The sequence below is a fragment of the Grammomys surdaster genome, unplaced genomic scaffold (assembly GCF_004785775.1).
Source record: "Grammomys surdaster isolate TR1022 unplaced genomic scaffold, NIH_TR_1.0 126113, whole genome shotgun sequence".
Lineage (NCBI taxonomy): Eukaryota > Metazoa > Chordata > Mammalia > Rodentia > Muridae > Grammomys > Grammomys surdaster.
In genome coordinates, this window is record NW_021620921.1 from 1,920,005 (window position 1) to 1,946,966 (window position 26,962).

The 26,962-nt window shown below is 42.7% G+C and overlaps 2 protein-coding genes across 5 annotated transcripts; one reads left to right on the forward strand and one right to left on the reverse strand.

Annotated features, from left to right (window-relative positions):
* Positions 1–3,297: 3,297 nt before the first annotated feature.
* Rwdd2a (RWD domain containing 2A) lies at positions 3,298–6,517 on the reverse strand. Its single transcript, XM_028756232.1, has 3 exons — positions 6,436–6,517; positions 5,451–5,677; positions 3,298–4,221 (listed from the first exon to the last, which is right to left on the reverse strand). The coding sequence occupies exons 2-3, from the start codon at positions 5,649–5,651 to the stop codon at positions 3,544–3,546; spliced, it is 879 nt and encodes a 292-aa protein (XP_028612065.1). The 5' UTR covers positions 5,652–5,677; positions 6,436–6,517; the 3' UTR covers positions 3,298–3,543.
* A 141-nt stretch (positions 6,518–6,658) lies between these two features.
* Pgm3 (phosphoglucomutase 3) lies at positions 6,659–26,671 on the forward strand. 4 transcript variants are annotated; one of them, XM_028756241.1, is made up of 13 exons: positions 6,659–6,763; positions 8,090–8,295; positions 8,882–9,066; positions 10,810–10,877; positions 15,584–15,717; positions 16,496–16,691; positions 18,617–18,774; positions 19,425–19,508; positions 21,712–21,810; positions 23,149–23,262; positions 24,005–24,127; positions 25,292–25,465; positions 26,261–26,671. In XM_028756241.1, exons 2-13 carry the CDS (start codon positions 8,092–8,094, stop codon positions 26,348–26,350), a joined length of 1,629 nt encoding a protein of 542 aa, XP_028612074.1. In that variant the 5' UTR covers positions 6,659–6,763; positions 8,090–8,091; the 3' UTR covers positions 26,351–26,671. The 4 variants fall into 4 exon arrangements, 3 of the variants coding, with proteins under 3 accessions (XP_028612074.1, XP_028612076.1, XP_028612075.1); XR_003709841.1 differs by lacking the exon at positions 26,261–26,671 and having other exon boundaries at positions 24,005–24,198; positions 25,292–25,355; XM_028756242.1 differs by lacking the exon at positions 6,659–6,763 and having other exon boundaries at positions 8,227–8,295; positions 8,886–9,066.
* Positions 26,672–26,962: the final 291 nt, after the last annotated feature.

Sequence of the window (26,962 nt, forward strand, 5' to 3'; positions counted from 1 at the left end):
GAAGAAGAAGAAGAAGAAGAAGAAGAAGAAGAAGAAGAAGAAGAAGAGGAGGAGTTGTGTCTCCAGTGTTAAAGCACTGAGAAATGCCGGGCAGTAGTGGTACACACCTTTAATCCCAGCACTTGGGAGGCAGAGGCAGGCAGATTTCTGAGTTTGAGGCCAGCCTGGTCTACAGAGTGAGTTCCAGGACAGCCAGGGCTACACAGAGAAACTCTGTCTCAAACAAACAAACAAACAAACAAAAACAAACAAACAAACAAAAACACTAAGAATTATAAAGTTTAACAAAGCACAGAAAGATGAAAAGTAAAAATAAAGCAGAGAATTAAAGAGAAAAAGAAGCCATTAGCTTCGAGTCCTAGTACAATTAAGAGTTACAAGGCCTGAGGTCATCAGTTTTTTGGCTTTTGTCCAACTCCATTCCACCTCAGCTCATTCCCCTAAGGCCAGGTAGGTCCACACACCTTCATAAGCCAAGGAAGCTGGTCAGAAGCCTGGAGGAGGTGCTAAGGAGCTGGGTGGGCATTTAGGGGACTACAAGCTCACTCATGCTCCTGGTAGCAGGAGCTCTAGAGTACCACTACCTGGGGCTGGCCTATTCCACTTACTTCCTTCTAACCATGCAGAAGAGGCCCTTCCCCAAAGTCCTGTATGCACTGGGGAGGTGGTGTGTGTTCTTGTTGGGATGGGCAAACACAAACAGTAGTGTGCTGGGCATACAGTGCTGAATGAAATCTTATTTATGTATGGATGCATGAAGGTATGTATATGCACACACACGCAAGGAGATGTTTTACAAATCTGAACCTCTTTAACAGCTGTCTATTGGTAATACACTTAAAAGTCCTGTTCATGATCATGGGTTTCCCAACGGAGGAGTGAGAGAGAAGACTGAAGGAACTGAAAGGGTTTGCGGCCCCATTAGGAGAGCAACAATACCAACCAACCAGAGCTCCCAGGGTCTAAACCACCAGCCTGGGAGCACATTGGGAGGGTCCCATGGCTCCAGCTGTATATGTAGGGGAGGATGACATTGTCAGGCATAGGTGGGTGAGGAAGTCCTTAGTCCAGTGAAGGCTGGATGCCCCAGTGTGGGGGAATTCGAGGGTGGATGTGGGAGTGGTAGGGTGGGTTGGGGCATAGCCTCATAGAAGCAGGAGGAGAGGGGGTGGGATAGGGGTTCCTGGGTCGGGGGGGAAATGGGGAAAGGGGATTACAACTGAAATGTAAATAAAATATCCAATAAAAAATTCAGACATTTTAAACAATGTCTTTAAAATAAAATTTAAAAAGTTCTGTTCAGTGCTAGTACTGGGCATGGTAAAGCAGAATTGTGAAAAATTCTTAGAAATAACTGCAGAGGCTTGAATGTATTCTGCTCATTCAATTATGTAATACTGCAGTTTTGTTCCATGTTTTAGTCCTTAAGCTGTTTATATTTCAGAAGCCATTTCTGCTAACAACCATAGGAACATCCCCTAAGGATTAACTGTACATAGCACATAGTTTCATTTCAAAGGACAAAGGGTTAATGGAGTTAAATGAGGGCTAACAATTGTGAATGCTGGTTTAGTGACTGACAGTTTAAGGATATATGTGATTCATATGCTATATAGTTTTCAGTCTTGGCAAACATGGAGAGTATTTGGTGATGTAAAGTCTTGTTTCTTCCCCTTGTATGTAGATGAGGTGTGGAAGCCTCAGCTTGAGCTCCATTGGCATAAAAAGGGATTGAAGCATGAGTTGGGGGGTAAATGTCTTTCCAGACAGGCCATGACCAGAGCGTTCACAGAGTGCTTTGTGTCTTGCATAGACTCATGTTGACCTTCACAATGGAGTCATCTCCACAGCCTCATGGGCACACAGGGACCTGATGAGGCCTTAGAGTCCTCTCCCTAACCGTGGTCATGTATCTCCATCCTAGATAGCAGGTGTGACATCAGGAGCTTTTACAAGTTTCTCAATGCATAAATCGGCAGCCAGTCATGTTTTATAGGGACTGGGGTATTCCTCTGTGTGTCATCAAGTCCTCCCCACATAGTTTGCCATCCTGAAGGGACCAAGTCATCCCTGAGACCTAGCTGAGAATACAGTTCTCCTCAGGAAAGGGGTGTGATGGCTGAGGCCAGAGAGGGAAGGTGCCCTGGCACATAGGAGAGGTCCTGAAATTCTTAGGCTAGGTTCTTAGCCACAAAATCATTAGCAAAATCTACTTTGCTAAGGATTTTAACGATTCCTTAGGTGTATGAGTGTTTACTCCGCATGTATGTCTGTGTACCACATGTATGCCTGGCATCCTTGGTAGTAAAAGAGGGCATCAGATACCCTGGAATTGGAGTTACAGATAGTTGTGAGCCCTAAATGGGTACTAGGAACTAAACCTAGGTCTTCTGGAAGAACAGCCAGTGCTCTTGATCACGAGCTATCTCTCCAGCCCCTTACTAGTTATTAAAATGATTGAACTTTCATTTTAGTCTTTGAAAGTAGAGAGCACTGACCGCTGAAATAGAGTTTGACTTTCCCCTACAGGTTTTGGTGTGCCCTCCTCAGTGAGCCCCGGCTCTTTCTTGATATGTTTAAGTGCATACTGACACATGGGAGCAGTTGGAAAATACCAGGGGATATTTTATAGCTAAGCGCTGTGGGGTGGAACAAAGCCATGCTTTTTTTCATGGATAGGACTAAACTAATACTGCTAATACTACCAGAGGTGCTTTTAACTAAATGATAGAATAAGAAGAGCAGGGATCATACCCACCTCATGCCTTTTTTTCTAAAAAGACAAATGTGCTACTCTCTAAGTGCAGGAGTGTGGGCGGCTCCTGAGACTTTACTGTAACCTGCTGTTGTTATAATCTAGTTCTGCTAAACCACTTCAAGCAGGGATTTTAAAGCAGGAGATGTAGTGAGCAGGTGCTCTTTATGCTGAGTCTATCTGTTGTTCAGAGTTCATTTCCAGTGAGGAGCTGGTAAGTCACATACGTGCCGCTGTCATGAAACTGAGATGTCTTAAATGTATGAGTTTGTATCTGCAGTCTGCTATTCGACATTAACGAGGGGCTTGGGACTTGCTTTAGTCATTTGTTTATTGTGTGTGGGTAATGGGTGGTTTTCCTGCATATGTCTATGTACCACATATGAACCTGGTACCTGAGGAGTTCAGAAGAGGGCATCGATCCCACTGGGACTAGAATTACAGATGTCAGTGAGCTGCTGTGTGGGTCCTCTGAAGAGCAGCCCGGGCTCTTAACTTCTGAGGCACTTCTCCAGCTTGGCTTTAGACTTGAGACAAGTTGCTCTGGTTAAATATAGCATTTTATTGATTTGTAATGAAATGGTATTCAAGTGTGACTTTACACAGCAGCCTGGAGACAACATCACAGTTACACTGGTACAAAGTTAAAAGGCCTATTAGCATTAGCGGTCAGAAAATTCTAGAGCTAGGTTTTTTTTACCCAGAATTCTATATAGTCACTAGCCTTTTTATTTTATTTTAACATAAATACTTAATGCAGTTATAAGCATAGACATCTTAATAGGGTTCTAGGACTCTGGACTTTTGCTTTCAATACCAAATAATATCTGAAAAACATGCTCACTTTTGTGTTTTCTGAGAAACTCTAGGAATTGGCCCAGGTTCATATGATAATCATTCCGCAATCCATAGTCACCATGGGCCTCAAGGAGTAATTCTTCAAAAGAATGGAAGAGGCGCAGGTCTTCGCCGTTCCCCTCTGTCTCCACACTTTCTGCATGCTTGCAGGAAATGTGTTTCCAGTTGGGGTATCTGATTGTGTGCCAGAACTCCTCACAGTGATCCTTGAAGCCCTCCACACAGATTATCCCAGGCTTCCCTGTCATGCAAAAGCCAGTCACGTCTAGCCTTTTCCCCACTTCCAGAATCTTTTTCCTCAGGTCCTGCTGATATATGTGGTGGCTGTAGATCCACATTCGGAGGAATGTGTTCTTGACTGGCTTTGCTTGGACGGATGGCTCATCCGGCAGCTTCCTGTTGAGGAAGTAGGATGAGCTGTTGTCCTGCAGCCACTGGATGGCTGCACAGACACACAGCTCACCTGGATCGAAAGTCCCGAGATAAGCACTGAGACCTTGGTTGAGAAGAAGCTGCTGTTGTCTGTCAAGCTCAGGTGAGCGTCCAAACAGCTGCAAAGCCACGTATGGGTAGCTGTGAGGCATGATTACTTGCAAATCAATCGTCACCTTAAAATAAAAACCACATAGGTTTAAATACCACGAAGCCACATGAGCTAGCTTATCATGGCAACTGCATGCTGATGATAGGAACCATCATGGAGACTATCAAGTGCCTGCTACTGACCAACTTAGGCAGTCAGCTTTCCTAACCACTGCTGACTAGCTACATGTGCCCGGTGTTCTGTGCTGGAGCAGGAAGTGATGAAGTCAGACACAATTTCTGCCTTAGACTGGAGCCTAGTGAGGGAGACGTGCATTAAACCATGCCCACACAGCAAGAATTTAATTTCAACTTGAGAGGCAGGTTTTCTGTGGAAGAAGTTCAAAGTTCCATTGAAGTGTGTAATCAAGGAGACAAAATGGTCTGAAGGAAGGACAACTGAAGGATGTATAGGGGAAAGCTAAAACATTCTTCTCAAATGTCCAGTCCACATGCCAGCTATGCTATGCTGTGCTGTGCTGTGCTGTGCTGTGCTGTGCTGTGCTGTGCTGTGCTGTGCTGTGCTATGCTAATGTTCCTAGGACTAAAGGGACCAGGGAATGGTGGTAAGTTTATATTTAACATTTAGATTTTGTATTTGTAGTTACTATGTACATTCAGTGCCATTGAAACAGATGAAATCCTAAATATTAACTTCATGAAAGCCTGTTTGTTACAGACAGTATTCAGGTATATGTAGAGAGTCATGGTATACACACACACACACACACACATATACATATATATATATATATATGTGTATATATATATATATGTATATATATATATGGCATATTTTAACAGCTGGGTTGGTAAGAAACTAGATAAGGGGACAGAATAATAATATAGGACTGTAAGATCTTTTCATGTTAAAAAGGTATGTGTCTTTATGTGAGGTTAAGGTAGTTAAGAGAATTTATGGACCATCTCATGTTTGGTACATTTTCCTTCCAAACAGGTACTGGGATATACATTTGAAATTGTCTGTTTGTTTCCTGGACAGGAAGCTCATGCATTGGGTTATTCAGTTAACAAGTGCGTAACTGGGGCTGGAGATGGCTCTGTCATTAAGAGTACTGGCTGCTCTTTCAGAGGACCTAGGTTCAATTCTAGGTACCCGAATGTAGTTCTGGCCTCCGAGGGCACTGCATGCACATGATGCACAGACATACATACATGAGGGGAAAACTCTATACACATTAAAGATAAAACACGATAGGCACCCAGAAGCACTTAGGAAAATAACAGCACCCACCTTGGGCTCCTCAATTTGGAGCGTGATCACAAATTCGATGTTGGGTGGGAGCGCCTCCCTAGTGCCTTCCAGATACCTCTTTATGTTTGTTAGGGCGTTTACATCTTCAAGTTTTACTTCCCCTTGATTAGGAAACATAGACAACAGCATTTCCATCTCCAGCAGCTGAAGCTGAAGGCTTTCTTTTATGGACGCTGACATGTCTCCAAATCAGCCGGCTTGGAAATCTGGAAAAGGCCCAGAAACAATGGGGTTGTAAATGACGACTGGTGTCCAGGAAAATTTCCCAAGGTCCCTTTTCTAGGAGGCAGTCCCGCTGTAAAGAGCTAGGGGCACACATCCCAACAATTAAACTGTTTAGATTTCTCTCCTAAGCCCCCAAATCTAGTATGCGCAACATCCTTTAAAATGCTCTGTCAAAACCCAGATTTCTAGTCTCTCCTCCCCACCCTTGCCGGCCATTCTGGAGTCTGTGCTTTCAACAGGTACCCGGGTGATAGATTTCGCGGCCGGTGGTTGCAGACACCTGTATTCCCTGTCAGCCACAATCCTGCGAAGAGCAGGGACCGGCCCAGGAATCCTACTTGGAACTCAAGCCTGCGCGGAGCTAGACGCAGCTAGGAAGGATGCCTCCAGTGCGGAGGGGAGGGCTCTAGGTCGTCCGCAGGCCCCTCGGTTGACAGCCTCCCCGGACCACAGTGGGGTGCAGCAGCTTGCGCAGGTGCATAGGGACGCCACCGCAGAGCCAGGAGCTGGGGGAGGGGTCTCAGCCATTTCCACTAAATGAAATGACGCCTAGGCTAAGCGGGTGAAGACCCGCGGGGATGACGCTGCCCTCGCTGGGCTGGGAGGTGACCTCGGTGGTCGGAGGGATGTCAACGCTCCCGTTCTTTAGGGACCCCGGACCCCTGAGGCCCAGGCTGAAAGGCGCAGCTGTCCACCCCGGGAGCTAACCCTCGGCCCGTCTCAGCCGCCGCGGCCTCACCCTTCCAGCTCACTCAAGCCAAGCAGCCCCCGAACCCGCTCCGAACCGCAGCCGCAGTTCCGCGGGCGCGAGCGGCGCGCGGACGGCTGGGGGCGGGGTTTGGCGCATAGGGCGGGGCCACAGAAACCAACCCGCCGCGATTGGTCGGGGCGAAGCTTGGTGGTTTAGGGGCGGGGCCAGCGGACCTTCCCAGCTGCGATTGGTGTGGGCGGGGCGTCGGGCCGGAAGCCAGACTGGGCCACGTCTGCGAGGTCTGAGTGAGCTGGTTTGGTGCGCACTGCGCGGCAGTATCTCGCCAGTGAAGAGGACGTTCTTGCTCCAAGTCTAGGTGAGCGGGCGTGGAGAATGCTGGGCCGCTGTGGGTGAGTGTTCCTTGGCAGCCGAGGCTGGAGATGACTGCCCGACCTACCTTTCCACCGCTCGGTGCGGCCAAGGTGTTCGAGGTCGTCAGGATGTAGTGCGGAGAGTCGCGAGTAATCAGGAGCCGGGAGCAGGATGCGTCGCCAAGAGTGGCAGTTTGAATGAAAGAAGCGGGCACTGTTGGGACTTTTAATAAGCATTCCCATACCTAATTGAAATTAGTTCTAGAACTCCACATGCATTAAAGGGTGGAAGCATGCTGTTGTTATATGGCTGTTATTTTCCTTTGAGAGTTCTGGATTTCATTGGAGTGGTTGACGCCCTTGTGAATAATCGGGATATATTACCAATTGGTCAGTTGTTTACAAAAATATATTCGTCCTTGTGAACAAGTTTGATAACTTTGGAGCGAACTAAATTAGCTTGGGAATGATCTATTTTACCTCCTGGACAAAAGCAAACATTTCCCAACATTTCTTGTAGCGTTGTGCGTGGAAGTAAGGAAGGGCAATAAAGCGAGGAGGTGTGGCTGTTAGTGGAACGACAGCACCCCCTCTGGGCAAACTAGAATAGAGCTGACCCAGGAAGTGCAAGGTTGGGACTCATGCAAGTACCTGCTGGCTGAAGTGGAAAACCCTGAGTTGAATTAATTGGAGGTATCCCACAGTATTGGGGGGGGGCTCATTTATTTTTAAATGACAGGTCAAAAGCAGCATTACAGACTTGAGTTGTTTTATATATTACTTTAGAAGGCTGATTGGAGGGAGACTCTTCTGTGAGATGTCCTAGCTGACCTGGGAAGTCTCAGACCAGAGGAAATGACTGTATTTTGCTTTCCTTTTGGGGCTGTTTCTTTCTAGCTTGGGAGGAGTACTAAAAAGAGCCACAGGGATTTAAGGATCCGACCTTCAGCCTCTGTCTCTTGCTGGCCACACACCAGACTTTTTATTATTAACTGGGGCCCACCCTGAGTTGATCCTTTTGTAAAGTAAAATGATTTTCTAGGAGTCTCTGACTATAGATGTGATGACATTTTAGGAAAGTTCATCGTGGAGGTAAAGTGGAAGAGGAGTGGACAAGCTGGTGTCTGTCCTGAATCTGTCCTGGAGTGTGTAGTTTAGGCAGGAGCTTCTAGGTAATTCTAACTCTGGAGACTCCTTTCCTCTTCCTTGCCCTCCCAAACATGGTTCTCTGGAGAGGGTCCCAGTGAAACAAACGTGCTACATTGAGTTGGCAGTTTGTAAACAAATGGTACTTGAAAGCTTTTCCTTCATTATAGTTATTACTTTTGCAGACATGAATCTGGAGGCTGTTTCTAAACGCTCAGCATTCCATGCCAAGCCTCAGGGGCTCATCCTTCAGTATGGGACTGCTGGATTTCGGACAAATGCCCAACATCTTGATCATATCATGTTTCGAATGGGGTTGCTAGCTGTCCTGAGGTCAAAGCAGACAAAATCTACCATTGGAGTCATGGTTACAGCCTCACACAACCCTGAGGTAACAAGGTGGTGTCTTTATTTACAAGACTAAGCTATAGTGTCTGAGAATATTGAATCAAAGTCCACACACATTCTCTCCCTTCCCTCCCCAACCCCCTCTTTTCGAGACTAGTTTCTCTATGTAGCCCTTTCTGTCCTGAATTTGCTCTGCAGACCCAGGATGGCCTTGAATTCACAAAGGTCCTCTTCCCTCCACCTCCCAATTGCCAGGATCAAAGGCATGTGCTGCACTGGCTCAGAGTCCACATTATAATGCTGGGACTATGCCTCCTTATTTGTATTTGCCTTTGAGTTTGAAACAACTCTTGTTGCTGCCATCAAGCTCAAGACTGAGCTGGGTGTGGAGGGAATGGGATGAGGCTATTTTCTTGGAGAGTGTCCAGAAATAGCAGAATGTCCTTCCAAGTTTGGATGGAGACACTGTCGGTAACGACAGCATCACAAGGAACTGAACTGGTAATGCATGGGCACTTGGCATTGGTGCCAGCTGGTACCCAGGAAGTCCTCAGCCATCAGCTGAACAGCAACCGTCCTTCTCTAGTCACTCCACTGTGTGCCCCCTTAAGGTTTGTTTTTCTTTTAAGGAAGACAATGGTGTGAAACTGGTTGACCCTCTGGGGGAAATGTTGGCCCCGTCTTGGGAGGAGCACGCCACCTGTCTGGCCAGTGCCGAGGAGCAGGACATGCCTGAAGTGCTTGCTGCCATCGTGGAGAAAGAAGCTGTGGATCTGCAGCAGACTGCCTTCATAGTTATTGGTAGAGACACCAGGTGATGAGAGTTGTCTGCGCAGGCGCAAACATCCTCGAAGGATGACGTCAGTGGGAAGGCGGGATTAGAGGCCCAGGCCACGCTCTACTCTCTGTTTGCCTTAAGAGGCACATAGAGGATGTGTTTGGGTTAGGAGTCCCCACAGTTTTAATGTTCACTTAATTTGAGCGGGGTTTTTGTAGTTTTTGGGAGCTTCCATCTCCTCAAGTACATCAATGATAAGTCAGCATTTTTGTGAGAATTCCCTGAAAAAATCTATGTAAAATAGTTGTGTGTGTTTCCCGTCTGCAGAGCCGGAGCACATAATTTTTTTTTTTTTTTTTTTTTAACAAATCACTTGAGAAGATTTTGTTTGTAATCTGTTGCTGGTTCAGATGTTCTGTCATTTCTCCATTCTGGAAGTCACTGGAAACAATATTTTATAGTTTGTGTTTGTCACGTTCAGCACCCTTTGCCCTTATGAAAGCCCACTTCTTTTTGCAATGTTGGGTTAAACCTATACCTCGAAACAATAGTTTTTCTCTTTTATGCAAGCTCTGGCTTTATCCAAGTCTTCTTCAAAAGATATACCTTCTTCTTCTCATAGGAGCTGGGACTTTGTTTTTTTACTCAGTGTCTTGTTATTAGAAGGTTTTGCAGAAACCACTCTCTCTTTCGGGTCTATAGGCAGCAGAAATGTCCTTAAGTCATTTATTATCCCATTACTGAGATCTGCTCTTACTCGTGGTTATATAATGATTGGCTTGTTTTTCAGATAGATGAATAATTTGTTCTGACTTTATAGAATGAAAACTAGGTTCTATGCACTCAATAGTTTTAAGACCCCCATATTCCTACAGTGTGTGCTTTCAGTTTTGATTGTTATTATTACCTAAGATACATGCTGCTGTCGTCAAACTATGTGCAAGTTATATCCTTTATATCTTTTAAAATATTCTTTTTGTTTGTTTGTTTGTTTTTGCTTGTTTTTTGAGGCAGGGTTTCTCTGTATAGCCCTGGCTGTCCTAGAACTCACTCTGTAGACCAGGCTGGCCTTGAACTCAGAAATTCGCCTGCCTCTGCCTCCCAAGTGCTGGGATTAAAGACGTGCACCACCACTACCCGGCTAAAATATTCTTATTATTGCTTACTTATGCTTGTGTGTTTGTGTGGATATGGATTTGCTAGAGAAGGTCAGGTGTGTTTTATCAGATGTCTTTGAGCTTGAGTTGCAGGCACTTGTGAGTTGCCTGTGTGGGTGCTGGGGACTGAACTTGGATCCTCTGTAAGAGCCATCCTTTCAAGCCCTCTTTTATACCCTCTCATTTCTTTTTCTTTCCAGTACCGGTATTAAACTTGGGACCTCGTGTATGCTAGGAAAACACATTCTACTCAGCTCTAGTCCTAGCTCTCTTTTTAATTCTGATACATTCTCACAAATTTACCCAGGCTGGCCTTGAACTGGAAGTAGGTCATGAACCTAGCGATCCTTGTGTGTCAGCTTCAGTTAGAGGTCTGTGTCATCATACCTGACTGGCTCTTTGTAGTTTGTAAATTTTAAAGCCAGAATTTTCTAAGAAATCACCTATACAAGGACACCTATGCAAATGTTGTCATTTACCATGTGACTTTTTTTTTTTTTTTTTTGCCAGAGTTGATAGCTTTCAGGTACAATGAACATTTTATAATTTTGAAATTCTTAGTGCACATTTTCTCATTCGCTTTCCTGTTTGCTAACTCTGCTTTCTTTCTTTCCTTTCGCAGGCCCAGCAGTGAGAAGCTTTCACAGTCTGTAATAGATGGTGTGACTGTTTTAGGAGGACAATTCCATGGTATGTAGTTTTAAGTTAATCATTAAGAATTGTTTTTAAATTTCAAAAGTAACACATACTTAAAATTTGGAAGTAACAAAACCATAAAAATTAAGAAATTAATTCCTAGATAAATTAACTTTCAGAATATTATAAATTTACCCATGAGGCAGAGCATATTAAAATCTTTTCTGTTTGTGACACCTTTTGCCTGGTAGATTTTCCCACAGTATCCCCCCCCCCCCATACAGGTATCTAAAAATCACAAGTTAGATTTTACTAATCACAAATTACACATATGATCTTAACATTGCTTAAGGATGAAAGCAAATTCACATGCTAATTAGAGGAGTATGCTTATTGATTTTTACACAGAGCTCAATCTTGGCTGCATCGTTGACTCTGTAGGGCATGGAGCATCGACAACATTTTCCAGAGTTTGTAGATGTTTTGATTATTGCCAATTCTGAGAATGCTGCATTACTGTTATGCCCAGTACAAGTAGGTTTAGGCCCATTTCAGGAATGGTTGCAAGTCCTGTTCTGATTTGAGCTGTGTGCTCTCTCAGCTTGCCGCTTCTGATTGGTCACCTGGTCAGTCCTTAGTCTGTTACAGGCGGCTCTCTTTATATTCAAGATGCTGTCTCCTATACCAGCCTGAATTTAGATTGCTGGATCATCCAGATCAGCATTTCTCAATCTGGTTGAAACCTTTTGTGGGGTGTGTGGGGTATGTGGGGTGTGTGGGGGTATCAAGTGACCTTTTCACAGGGATTGCCTGAGACCACCAGGAAATATTTAATTACGATTCACAAAAGTACCTGTTGCGGTAAATCTCCAACCCAAATATGACGGGTGAAAGAAAACACAACTCAATAATTATGAATATATTCTGTAAGCCTAGATTGGGCAGATACCTCTACACTACTTCCTAGCTATGAGACCCTTACAATTTGAGAATTTTCCAGACTCTGTGTCTGTCCTTCTACCTCTTGCTTCCCAGGTGTCCTCTCCTCCATTGTCTTCCTCCAGTCCTCCCCTCTGCTCTCTTCCACCAACCTTTATTTCTCCACCTCCCCTTCTTCTGCCCAGTCACTGGCTCCAGCCTTTATTTTACAAATTAAGATGGGCAGAAGGTTCACTAGAATTCACCTGTGTAATGACTCGCACCTCCTCTGCAGCCCTTCCCAGGAAAGGGAATTAGTATCAAGATACAAGGCTGCGGCTGTCCACAAGTACCACAATTTCAGTTACGAAATAGCAATGAAATAATCTTATGGTTGGGGTCACCACGACATGAGGAGCTGTAGTAAAGGGTCACAGCAGTAGGAAGGTTGAGAGCCACTGCGGTGGAGCATTGCAGCCCCACCCCTCAGGCTCCTCGGTTGTTCTGTCCCCAGTGTAGTGGAGCCTAAGTAAGGGATTTTATACACAAGAGTAATGTGGCCACTTTTATTTTAAGCCTTGTGTTAGTTAGGGTGAACAGACACCATGACCAAGGCAACTCTTATAAGGACAACATTACTTAATGTAGTAATACCTATTGTCAACCATTTTTCCTGGAATGATATAATTTTACTTTTACAGCTGAATAAAATTCCTTTTGAAGCTGGGCGGTGGTGGCGCACGCCTTTAATCCCAGCACTTGGGAGGCAGAGACAGGCGGATTTCTGAGTTTGAGGCCAGCCTGGTCTACAGAGTGAGTTCCAGGACAGCCAGAACTACACAGAGAAACCCTGTCTTGAAAAAAAACAACAAAAAAAAATTCCTTTTGAATGCAGAGAGAGAGAGAGAGAGAGAGAGAGAGAGAGAGAGAGAGAGAGAGAAACATGGGGCTTGGCCTTACAGGTTCAGAGGTTCAGTCCATTATCATCAAGGCAAGGACATGGCAGCATCCATGGTGCAGGTGGAGTTGAGAGTTCTACCTCTTCATCTGAAGGTTGCTAGGAGAAGATTGGCTTCTAGGCAGCTAGGATGACAGTCTTAAGCCCTATCCCACGGTGACATACCTCATCCAACAAGGCCACATCTATTCCAACAAGGCCACATCTCCTAATGGTGCCACTCCCTGGGGCAAGCATGAACAAACCAGCATGAGCCTCCACTGGCTGTCGTATAGAGAAGGAAGTTCAGTAAACAATGGACAGATCGTGGAAACAGAAGCTAAACAGACACACAGTGAAACTAACAAGTTCTGAACCAAATGGATTTAACAGACATCTACAGAACTTTTTATCCTAAAACAAAAGTATATACCTTCTCAGCACCTCATGGTACCTTCTCCAAAATTGACCATATAATCGGTCATAAAACAGGCCTCAACAGATACAACAAAATTGAAATAATCCTATGCTTCCTATCAGATAACCACAGACTAAGGCTGGTCTTCAATAACAACAAAAACAGTAGAAAGCCCACATACACGTGGAAGCCAAATAGCAGATCTTAATCTCAGGTCCATTGCAGTGAACCAGATGTTTCACCTTGTGGTCCACAGCTCCTGCTTCCAACACCAAGACAGTAACAACCAGGCATTGCTGCCCCAGGCTAAGTTAAAACGTGAAATGTTTGGAAAGGTTTCTACTGAATGTTAGTTACATTCTCCCATCATAAAATGTGCCAAGGATTCTTGAACCATCATAAACCATGAGCAGCCTGTATTGGCTTATTTTTTTGTAGATCAGTAGATATATATCTGTTTGGATAGCTGAATGTATATATTGAAATACTTTATGATTTAAAATGTCCACATATCCTTTTATCCTGAAATATCTTGTAATTTCTTGAAGACATTTTGGAAATGATTGAGTTAGCAAATTTCTATATAATACACACAATGACCATGTTGTAAAGATATGAATGCCACGAATCTGCACACTGTTGATGTGACATACAAAACAAAGACTAAAGTGAATACAATTATAATAATTATAAAAACTATAAGGTATGATATAAAAATCTTACGTAAATGATATTTTACATAACAGATAAGTTCAGTGGGAATTCTGATAGCATATATTCAGTATATGAAGTATATGTAGGAAGAGTGCAGGTCCAAGCTGGCACCATTGGCACCCTGTTGTTCATTTATGTATTTAATATATTTTTAATTCCTATATATTTATTGTACATTGTACTGTATTCTTTAGCCATGTTTCCCACTCCCCCTTTCTCCTCTCTCATTAATTCCTTCATATATCTGGGCATATCTCTTTTACTTCTGTGGCATCTATGCATCACAATTTTACTTATCTGTATGAAATCTAGGATCTCTATATGGTAGAAAAATGTGATATTAGTCTTTCTGAGTCTGCTTACTTCACTTAATATAGTAATACCTATTGTCATCCATTTCTCCTGCTAATGATATAATTTCACTTTTATGACTGAATGAAATTTCTTTTGTCTATGTAAAAAACACAGAGAGAAAAAAAAAATTCAAAGGAGACCATTCTGGCATATGCAGTAGGTTCTGTGTAAGAATGAGTAAAGACACGAGCAGTGGGAAATCCTGAAACTTTTCTTGAATTTGAAGGATTTCGGGATTTGGTTAAGGCTAGAGCTTTGAAAGATAACTTTTAGGTTTCTAGGTTGATCAGGCAGGCAGGGGACATGTCCTTATGATATTGTTATAAGTCTGGGGTCATTCGGAGATTCATCTACCTGACCATGAATAAATTTTAAGAAAAGAAGCTTTATTCATATACTGGCACCAGGTCTGCACTGGATATTTGGAATTCCCAAGGTGTAGGGCTCAAATCCATTAGTTGGGTTTATAAAGGCAAACCCACAAGGCTATGTACTTCCTGCCTTCATGCTATGGGCTAAGCAAGGTTGTATGCAGAAATGAGCAACAGTTTCATTAAAGTTGTATAAGACCACACAATTACATGCACAGCCCTTAGCACTCTGGGAAGTTATCTATCCCTGGGAAAGTGGAACTTACAAGTTAGAGGCATTTTTGCTTTATAGATTTTTTTTTTTTTTTGGTTTTTCGAGACAGGGTTTCTCTGTGTAGCCCTGGCTGTCCTGGAACTCACTCTGTAGACTAGGCTGGCCTCGAATTCAGAAATCTGTCTGCCTTTGCCTCCCAAGTGCTGGGATTAAAGGCATGCGCCACCACTGCCCGGCTGCTTTATAGATTTCTTAACCCCAGTAATTAAAACTAAAAACATGTTAGCTATCACTGTATCAGTGGATATTTGTGCATCTGGATATTTTGAAAGTTTTGTGTTTTTGTTTTCTGAGATTCTGGCATAAGCCATGGTTCAGATTATTGAGCCACCAAACTTGTGGGTAGAGAGAGAGGGTTATTGGGGATGGGGTAGAGGTTGGTGATGGGGACAGAAAGAAGAGCAAAATGGTGGGAAAGCAAGTGGGTTTTGTATTACAGACAGTAGGGTAGAGATCTACGCTGATAGGAACTCAGGTGCCTGAGCTCCAGGTAAGTGACCTCTGTGGAAGGTTAAGGCAGGTTCTAGGAGGGTTAAGGAGTTCCTGGAAAACTCTTTCACCTCAGGAAATCTGCTTTTGTAGTAAGCAAAAACCCACCCTCTAGGCTCGTTTACCCCATGACAGTCTATTAAGGCCAGAGTCACCAGCACTGCCACCTTTTTTCTTAGGGGTGCGGGGGTTGGTTGGGTCTAACATTCTTATGGTATGAATTTATGTAAGCTTCTTTTGTTCATAAGAAGTGATCGAGTGGAATGTCTTTTGTGTGTGTGGCAGATTATGGCCTATTGACCACACCTCAGCTGCACTACATGGTGTATTGCCGGAATTCCGGAGGCTGGTATGGACAGGCCACCGTAGAAGGCTACTGCCAGAAACTCTCCAAGGCTTTTGTAGAACTTATGAAACAGGTGAGACATTTTTCCGTTGTGATTAGAATTTCAACAGGTGAATAAAGTAATTCAGCTGGCCAACAGCCCAATTTACATAGTTTACCACCACTTCTCTGTGTGTACTGGTGAGGGTATCCCGGGAAACCTCCTGGCGTCTCTGCTTGTGGTTATCTGTGGTCACTGAGATGAACCTGATTATAATGTAGATGCTACTTGCTTGAGAAAATACTGCTGGGAAGGACTCTGTTTTAGGTAGACTGGCTTGTTAACCCTGGAGTCATGCACAGGGTGTGATCCACTGACTGGTCCTCATAGAACTCGGGTTTTGGTGTGGAGGTTGGTGAAAGACTGACAATTATAAAACAAAAAATATCCCCAAATATGCCTGGTGATGTCATGTGCCTTGCAGAGACTGGCTAGTGTAGTCAGACACCCGTGTGCTCACTCGAGCGTTTAAATGACTGTTAAAGACACATACGTTAGTGAGTCCTGCTTCACTGACTCGTGCGTTTAAATGACTGTTAAAGACACATACGTTAGTGAGTCCTGCTTCACTGAGGTTCAGTTCAGATGCAGCTGCCTTTCTGTGAGTTGTTCGGTGACACTACTGCTGTGTTGTCCAGGTTTATTTGTGTTATGTAATTCCTGACTGTATGTACGTGTTTTCTGAGTTAAATTACACATGTACATGGAAATAACAGGACGTTTTCATATATACATATACGCATGGATGCATCCACTTTGGCAACTTGATGTTTTCCTTCCTTATGTCTTTTTTTTTTTTTTTTAATTTAAGGTTTCCTGCAGTGGAGATGAAAAGAGATCGCTTAAGGTTGACTGTGCCAACGGCATAGGGGCCTTGAAGCTAAAAGAAATGGAACACTACTTCTCCCAGGGACTGTCGGTTCTGCTCTTTAATGATGGCACGGAAGGGCGGCTCAATCACCTGTGTGGTGCTGACTTTGTGAAAAGTCAACAGAAACCCCCACAGGGTATGTCATAGCAGCAGGGTATGCCACTTAAAAGCTAAGCTGCCTCCAAGTGACGAGTCACTCCTCCTGGCTCTGCCACCTTTGGATCCTTAGAAATCTTCCCACTCACGAATGCCATTCAAATCATGGTCAGCTCCTGCTGGAAGGACAGGCAAAAAACAACACTTTAGACTGACAGCCCTCAAAAACTGAGATCTCCTCAGAATCGAGTGCCTTGTCAACCCTCAGATGGCCAGTACCCTTTCTCATTTAGTCTGTCCCAGGGTGGGCTGTGCTGGGATGGAAATTCTTTTCCCATCAGGCTTTGCCGGTTGTTCACATCCAGGGAGGACACTGAGAATTCCTGATCCCCAGGCAGCAATAGTAAGTAGCTTACCATTCTTGTCTGCTCTAGACTCCCTAGAAAGGGAGTGGAAGGCTGCCTTGTAATCATTAGCGGACTCAGTGTTTCCCGCATGGGAAGATTAGGAAGAAGTGTGTTGAGGTTTTACTGTGGTAAAGCGGTGGAATGCCCTGTTACAGACTCTAGGATGTTCTCTGTTAACCTGGCCTGGTTTGCAGATGGATTGTTTGGGCTTGGAGCCTGTGTTCTGTTGCATTTTTATTTTACTGTTGAATAATTCTGATTTCTCTCTCCACACCATGAACCAGCTATCCCCACACATTACAAATGAGCTGCCCCGCTCTACGGCTGTCCTGCATTGCCTCTCTTGTGGGGACTGTTGTGCCTCTCTGTGGTAGGCATTAAGAATTTTAATTTATGCAGCCTTTCCAGTGTAGTGCTTGTTTTGATACTACTTTATCTGCCCTTCAGTTCTAGACTCTCATCCACCGGTCTGATGGTTGAGATCTCTACTTCTGTGGCTTTCTCTGTGTAAGAAGGCGACCCAAGCCCTCTCCTCAACAGGGTGTGTTTGGGCCTGCAGGCAGCCAGGCTAATTGGGTCTTCTTAGGCATTCCAGTTGCTTCCTGTTGTCTCAGTCTCTCTGCTACTGTCCTATGTTGCTAAGAGACAGCAAGATTTTCTGATAACTCCTATATAACAGTTGAAATTTCAGTGAGTGTATGCAAACCCTCAGTGAGCTCATGGAAGTTATAATCTGTGGTCCTATTTGCTAGTATTTCTTGTAACTGTCAGTATAAGCAGATAAAACATGTCTATTAGAACTACATGGGTGGTGGTGGTGCACACCTTTAATCCTAGTGCTCAGGAAGTAGAGGCAGGCAGATCTCTGAGTTCGAGGCCAGCCTGGTCTACAGAGCAAGTTCCAGGACATCCAGAGCTACACAGAGAAACCCTGTTTCAAAAGACAAAACAAAAAAGAATTAGATCACAGCTTATAACTTACCTATTTCTGATTTTTATTTTTCATATGTAAAGGACAACATGGTTCTATATTATGTTTAGAAATCCCTGTAACTTTCAAAAAATTATATGGGGGACTTGCCTAGCTAAACCACTGGTTAATAAAATTTTATTCTAGTAGAATAGCATATTTCAGCTTGAATAGATTCGAGAGCTGTTTTTGTTTTTTCGTTTGCCTTGCAAGAATTTGACCTGCAGTCACAGTGCCAGTAGCTCAGCAAGTGGCATACACCTTTATCCCAACACTCAGAGGCAGGTGGCTGTGGAGTTGGGAGGCCAGCCTGGGCTACATAGTGAGATCTGTCTTCAAAAAGAGTACCTGTAGGTCAAGTGAACATTAGTATTTAAAACTGGAGACATTAGTTTGTTACTCGGAAGGAATCTTTTAAAACATCTCTTGAAGTAGTGGATGTGTTGTACTGTAGCATATAATATTAATTTTGATCTACTATATTGAAAGAATAGTTGAGTGTTAGAGAAAAATCTTATATATTTTACGTAGTGAGTTTTGTTCTCATTTCTTAGTCTGAAGTGCACTTTAAATCCTCCTGTGTGCTAGGAATGGAAATGAAGTCTGGTGAAAGGTGCTGCTCCTTTGATGGGGATGCAGACAGGATCGTGTATTACTACCGTGATGCCGCGGGTCACTTCCATCTCATAGATGGAGACAAGATCGCCACGTTGATTAGCACTTTCCTTAAAGAGCTCCTGTTGGAGGTAAGGTGGGGCTGGGGGCACTTGTGCATTAGAGTCCTTTGAGGGTCTCAGCACCACTGGGTATGGCGAGTTCCTGAGATTTGTGGCCTCAAAACAAAAACAAGTGGCAGTTGTAGCTGTTTCAGCATAGGGGCGTTGGCTTTCATTGCAGTAAAGAATATTCTAGATGATTGTATGCATGCTTCTTTTCTTTGTACTGCCTTGGCCTTTATCATGGAGCTTTGTGAAGTTCTGATTTCTTTAAAACTGATGACTCATGCTTTGCTGAGAATTCAATTACTACTGTAAGCTATAAAATTATAACAAATAATACCTGATATAATTATTACTGTTATTATGACAAGTTTAGTAATGTATTTTTTCCTCTTTTAGAAATCTCCCTGAACCTAGTATAAAACTATAGGTGGCAATAACAATCTGGAAAAGGCTTATTAATAATTTACAGAGATCGCAGATTGTCTTAAAGAAGATTCACATTAAAGCAGAGCTTGCAGATAGTTTAGACTTTTTTTCCTGGTAGTAAATGATTCCATTTAAATGCCATTTTTTGCCTAAACCAACCCAGGGCAGAACTGGCTGATTCTAGAGTCTTTATAACTCTCAGAAGCCATGCCTTTGATTGTGAGTTAAATGTCACCGTTTCCTTCTAGATTGGAGAAAGTCTGAACATGGGTGTCGTACAGACAGCGTATGCAAATGGTAGTTCCACAAGATACCTTGAGGAAGTTATGAAGGTATCCCATCATCCTGTTCGGGGTCTTTTCTGTATAGTGTGGTAAGATAATTCTCTGAGGAAACTGATGTTTTCACAAAGTGATCAGTGAGCACAGCTGAGCACTGTCCAGCTGACGGTGACTAGGACCCAAAGACTCGGACAACCCTGGTGCAGAAGGGAGAGAAGGTTTCACCTTGGAGCACTTGCTGTAATATCAAAACCCTGTAAATTCCAAGAGCTTGTAATGAATGCAAATCTTTTAAAAGGCTAATGGAGTCACATTTGTATGTAACTCAATGGATACTTAAGGCCTGGAGATAGCTCTTTCAAACACAGACCTAATGTTGCATCTAGATTTTTTTCATTGCTATGATCAAAGACCTGGAAAGCACCTTTGGGAGGAAGGGTGTATTCTGCCTCAGTGAAGGCATATAGTCCATAGTGGGAAAGTTCTATCAGGAGGAGTGTGAGGGAGCTGGAGACGGGGTCACTCAGGAAGTGAAGGTAGAAAAGTGGGTCCCCCAGTGACCGACTTCCTTCAGCTAGGCTTCTCACCTCAAGGCCCACTTGATGTATGATTGTGCTCTGGTGAGCCTGACAGAGTTTAGGTAGCTAGAGAATCTTTATCAGTAGCCCTCTGTTGTGTAGACAGTATGTTTGAAATGGAATGTGTCTGCTTGGCTCGTGGAGCAGGGCGAGAACGTTTCCTGTCCTTGCAGTAGTCTCCTTAGCACCCTGGCACGTTCATCATGATCTTGCTTCATAGACTTACATCCTTACGCTTTGGAGGAGAGTCTTTCTGGGATGATGGGGAGTTTGCTTCTACTTGTTTTTCCAGCATCTGCTAGAGAACCAGTCTCTGACCACACTGTCTGCTCAGAGTCTGGGGTTCATGGACAAGTTGGAAGCTGTTTGGTTTTCTCCATCTCACTAGTGGCTAAATTTTTCCAGCCTTTTGAAAACCGCTTCGAATTCCTGCAGGCTCTGGACAGAGAAGTGAATCAACGCAGCAGGTGAAAGACGGCGAAGAATGCCTGGGCCCGCTGCTCTCAACTGTAGTCAGTCTTCTAAACAAGGAGAAATGAAGTTTGATGTGGATTTCCTGCATTTTAAGAGAACAGGATGGTCAAAACATTAGCAAGGCTGCTGGCTTCTGCCCTACTCTAAATACATGGTTATAGCAGCTTCACTCCAGGGTCTTTCATGGATTAGTGCTTGGCCCTAGGACACATTCTGAGAAGTACAGTGATGTGACATGAGTTAGTGTCATCGTGTCTTCAGCTATGATGACCAGGGCATCAGGAGGAGAGTTGATCTTCTGGTACTACTGCAGCACCCACTGTCTCTCCTTGACAGGATGTCATTAATGTAATGCACGGCTGTTTCATCTGGGCGTTTCATTTACACATCAGAAACTATTTATTTCTTAACCCATTTTCCTTTTGGATTAAGTATTTTGCCATCCTATGGTTTCTCAAGCAACAATTGCTGACCTTACTTGATGTCTGTCTTGTAGTTTTGTTTCTGTCAGTGAGTATTTCCTAAATCTGTTGGGCCCACCATTTGTAGCCTGTTTCCTGTGATGATCCAGTCAGGGTTACTTATTCCTGTCTGTGATGAGTCTTGAAAGTCTAACTGGCCTTTTGTTGTTCTTTTAATTTTCATTTTTTAGACAGGGTTTCCTCTGCATAGCCCTGGTTGTCTTGGAACTCACCCGGTAGTTGTCCTCTGAGCAAGCACTGGGATCAAAGGTGTGTGCCACCACACCCATTCCCAACTAGTCTTTCTTAACTTTCTAAGCCAATAAATAGCTGGCAAGAAATAGTCTTCAGACTCCATCTAGCTTGCCATGGTTTATAAAAGTTCTATTGGAATTGAACAATATTGTAATCCTGCACATTTGTTGACATGAGGTCTGTGACTGCCTCTGCGCACTTCAGAATGTTTGTGTAAGACCATGTGGCCTCTATGGTATAGGATATTTACCACCTGGTCCTTTATAGAAAAGGAAAGCAGACCCTTTTGTCCTCCATAATACACCTAAGGCAACCCTCTGAAAACAGATGGTGCCACATGTACCTGCAGTCATTCTTCATGTGGGTGTCTTTAACCTTTATTGTCTTTGGCACCAGAGGGTCCAGATTTTGTTCTTCATCTTATTTCTGGAATAATAGATGTAATAAGTGTTTGCTTAACCATTGTCTTCCTTTAATGTGTTGTAGGTACCTGTGTATTGCACCAAAACTGGTGTCAAACATTTGCATCACAAGGCTAAGGAGTTTGACATTGGAGTTTATTTTGAAGCAAATGGGCATGGCACAGTAAGTTCACTTAAAGATGTCACCTGGCCCTGGCTGGTACTTTTCTTAATAATGGAGTTCTAGTTTGATGAATGTCTAGGTAGGAGTAAACTACATGACCAACGTATACTTTTTGAGGCCGTAAAATTTCTTTTTTAAGACTATAATGATCTTGTATGAAGAATGTATCAATTTGTTCTTTAAAGGGGCTAGAGAGAGATCAGTCGGGTAACCAGGCATGAGGCCTAGAGTTTGATAAGTGCTGGGGAGGCAGAGACAGGCACATTCCTGGGGATCACTGACCAATCAAGCTAGTCTAATCAGTGAGCTCTTCTAATGGAAGACCCTGTATCAAAAAACAGTCCTTGATGAATATCTGAAGGGTCAGTCCTGGCCTCAACATGTACATATAGACACATACACACTGTCCAAAACCCACAATGAATTATTTTAGAACGTATTATTCATCTTCTTAAAATATTCAGTTCAGTAGCTATGATGAAAAGTTTCATTGGGCCTAAAGTATATATATAAACATTTCTTAGTAGAGGACTATTCTTAAAAAAAAAAAAAAGGCAAACATAGTTCACATACTCTAAAAGTCACTATTTTAAAGAGTATAACTAATTTTTAGATTTTTAAGGTTCAGATGTTATTTAAAAATGTCTTTATACATTGCCTCATTTCATGAATAGATTTGAGGTAGACAGCAGAATATTTGAATATTTGAATGTAGTTTGAACCATTCTCTTTACTAGTTTCCAGTTTGCTTTGGAAGAGCCAGGAATATAAGGAGCAAGAGCTTTTAAGGACATAAGGTCTCTGTTGGATCTGATCAATTTTAGTCATTATAAAGAAAATGGATATGTCTTTCAGTAAAACTTTACAAAAACCAGGAGTCCACCCTTGATCTTATTTTACCAGTGTCTGTATCCTCAAAGGGTTGAGCACTGCGTGCTAACCTCAGTACTGGCCTTTTTAGGGTTATAAAAGGATGATTGTGGCATTCCAAAACAATGTATATGGTGATAAGTGTCTGACACTGCGTGCCGTACTGATAAATACAGGAACTCTCTCAGATGTTGCCTGTTGCATGCATAGCCTGAGTCACCTGCTACACATTGTTTAAGATGGGAGTGGAGAACAGTGAACTCATGCGTTTTTGTCAAGTAGTGCCCTCTTAAGTTAGTTTAATAATCCATAAACTGTTTCCTCAGTAACACCTTTTGTGCTCTGATTTGATCTTAATATTAATGGCAGACATAAGGGTACCATCATTTTCAATTCAGTTTCTCCAGAGTCTCTAGGGATGAACAGTGACCTGGAGTGGGTGACTGGCGTCATGTGCTTCCACCGCAGGCGCTGTTTAGTGAAGCAGTTGAAGCGAAGATAAAAAGACTGGCCCAAGAGCTAGAAGACGGAAAAGGAAAAGCAGCCAGGATGCTTGCGAGCATCATTGACTTATTCAACCAGGTCAGAACGGGTAGGCGGCTGTCTAAGAGTTAACATTAAGACACGAACAAAGAGTTAGATAAAAAGTGGAAAAGTCGTGGCTTGGTGGTTTGTTTCTAACAGTGTTGCCCAGTTGAGACTTACACTAGAAATGGGACATTTTTATCTGCCTCCTTTTCTTGATATTTTATCAAGAAAATGTTGAAAGTTCAAGTAGACTTAGTAGCTACTGAGTTATATATTTTGTGTATAGCTTTTCAAAGACAACCTTGGGAAAATTCTGTAGCATTTACATATTTGAGCAAGGTACATCTATGAGTCAATGGAAGAGCAATGTCCAAGTTCAGAAAGACAATGGAATCTGTCTGGTTTGGATTGGCTATTTTATCCACCTTGCTCTATAATCATTGCAGAATTGCAGGAACCAAGGTTATCATTTCCATTTTACAAATGAAACAAAAGCTAAGAGTTTGGCTCTAACCTCAAGTGTATCTTGAACCAAAGCTCATTTTCCCTTAGTTACACCAAGAGATCTTCTTAAAGTATTTGAATCATAGGATGTCAGGACTGAACCTTTATCCAGTCTATATTTCTCATGAGTTGGTTACCTTTGGATACCTGTTATTGTTATCTCCCATAGTTCGTGTATCTCCTTAGTGTCCATATTATGGTTGATGACACACAGCTTGAGTTTCCCAGGTGGACAGTATTTGGTGGCATTTACTTAAGGTTGGCTTATATGCTTTGTTCCCCAATTTTGCAGGCAGCTGGAGATGCCATTTCTGACATGTTGGTGATTGAGGCTATCCTGGCTTTGAAGGGGCTGACTGTACAGCAGTGGGATGCTATTTATGTTGATCTTCCTAACAGACAACTCAAAGTTAAGGTGAAGAGAACATGAAACCACCTTTCTGAGTGTACCTGTTCTTCCATCTTCCCATGCCGAGTGTTTCCCGAGTGGGTTATATTTCATTATATGTACATTCTACTTAGGAAGTGAGGCCTTGTAACAACTGTTTTCCTCACACTTTACAAACAAGTTATTCTATGTTCTCACTTTGTAGAATGGGAGGGATTATGTGTGAATATGCATCACTTAAAAATATGAACAAATTTAAACAAATAAAATTATAAAAATTCTGTAACCAGCTTAGACAGGTTTCTGCTTTCCTGTTCATTTTTTCCCACATCCAAGTCCATACTATTTTGAAGCAAAACTGAGATCAATAATCTTATCATTTTTAAGTGAAAATGTTGTTTTGGAATTAAGTTTTAGCTTGCATTCTATTTTTGAGACTAGGTCTCATGTAGCCCCAGGTAGGCCTCAGTATTTACCCTCCCAGCTGAGGAGTGGAGTTAGTACAAGCAGCAGAATGTGTGTATTCTAAGAGAGAGAATTCTCTGAACGCACTTCAGATGAGCCCATATTTGATTTGAATCAGTCTACACATTCTTCACTAAAATTCGATGAGAGGTAATTAGAACTAGGGAAGCCAGAGTTCAGAGAGAAGTGACCGCCGAGTATTTGCTTCTTGTGTATTTAGGAGATTCTTGCCATAGCTCTCACAGTAACTTGCTGTTTCTTACAGGGCACAGACATTATCTGATCAGTCCTAGGGCCAGACGATAGTTATTGGCCATTATTTTAATGGTAGTCCTGAGACAGTATGGAAATGTTCTGTTTAGCTAAAGGTAATTTTGTGTATACTGAAGAATTTTTCTTTAAATAGTTGTATAAATGTTTAAAGTTGCCTGGCACCCAGTGGTGATGGTGCATGCTTTTAATCCTAGCACTCAGGAGGTAGAGGTAGGTGATCTCTGAGTTCAAAACCAGCCTGTTCTATAGAGCAAGTTCCAGGACTGTCAGGGATAGAAACTGTCTTGAAAAACTAAAAATAAAACAGGAAATTTTATTCTTCACTGGTTCTGGCGTTTCACTGCTGCACACTGACATGCCAGCCTGTGACTCTGTGGGCAAGAATATTTTGAACAGGTTAAACTTTTGAAAGTGAGTCTAACATAGTAACACATATTTCATGTTTGTGCTCAGGTTGCAGACAGGAGAGTTATTAGTACCACAGATGCTGAAAGACAAGCAGTCACTCCACCAGGACTCCAAGATGCAATCAATGACCTCGTGAAGAAATACAGGCTTGCCCGAGCTTTTGTACGTCCCTCTGGTACTGAAGACATTGTCCGAGTATATGCGGAAGCCAACTCACAAGTAAGCTGGGATCAATCTATTGACATAGTTTGAATCGAGGAGGAACACGGAAAGAGAAAACACTGTGTTTGGATCTCACCAAGGCTTTTCTCTGAGATCTGTGAATACAGTCCTTTAGGATACTAGTTTTTCAATCTAGTGAACACATGGGGAGGTGCATGGTTAACCAGTCTTACACCCCCTTTCATTTGTTCTTTATCGCAGATTCTTGAGGGTATGTTCTGGCTGTGCAGGAATAACTGATAAATCCTCAGTTTAGTTCAACACATGCTAATTTTAATTATAGACTATTCTTTTTCCCCTTTAAGACTGTAGTCAGTGGAAGCAGCCAGTTTTAGTATTTCCAAACCAACTGGTAATGCTTGATTTTCTTTCTGGACTTTTGAATTACTTTTTAAATCTTTCTTTAGAGGGCATTCTTATTCTTACTCTGTACCTGTATTTTCTGCAATTTTATTATTGTCCTTTATACTGTGGTTGAATGCAGACTCAGGAAACATCAACAGTGACTTTTTGGCAATGAGTATGTGATGGAAATTCTAAGAATTACATATAGAGGCTTGGTTTTAAGTTACTTAATTCTGGAATAATTTTTATAAACTCAAGAATTAAAAATCTTATTTTGAAGAATCCACCCACTTTCTATTTAATTATGGGCTTTGAAACTTATTACTGAAAGATGAAAAAGAAGTTACTTGAATTCCTCTGTGAAAGAGAGTCAGGAAGCATCCCCTAGAACAGCCAGTAATGGATGTAGGCACCGTGTCTCTCACATAATCTTATTGTGATTTGCAGGAAAGTGCAGATAGGCTTGCCTATGAAGTGAGCGTGGTGGTGTTTCAGCTGGCTGGAGGCATTGGAGAAAGACCACAACCAACTTTCTGAAGATAAATTTTATATTCTGGGAAAATGGACTTCTAAAATGTTTTTATAACACTTTATAACACTGGCAGTACAATACTGGCAGTACTAAGGCATTTGTAATCATGATATTAACATGTCATGCATGTTAATGAATTATTTCTAGATATGTTTTTAAATGTTATCAGGAAAAAAAATGTTTAGAAGCTCTAAATCTTAGACTTGGGAGTGAAGCTTGCCTCTGATTTTAACCTGTTATTAAGTTTTAATAGTTCAAGTGCCATTAATTTTACAGGGTATGCAGTGAATTCGTGTACTGGGAAATTAAACTTTATTACCAACTAATTCTTTGCAGTGCCTTTGCGATTGCTTACCTAACCAAGATGCTTTGTAGCACTGACTTACCTGGTTCAGATAGGGAGATTTTGTATGAGCCGATTTTCCATGTGGATCTTAATGTGAGGAAGAAATGACTGACTTGCTTAGCAGCATCTATCCGCACTGGCAGGTGGCCGTCTTACTTTGCAATGACAGAGCTCTGTGCTGTGCTCACTGGAATGTGTGAGCCAGGCTTTAGCTACTCTTTAGTGCCCAGGGAAGGGAGACAGCTCCATGTAAATCCATGAAGTCCCTGAC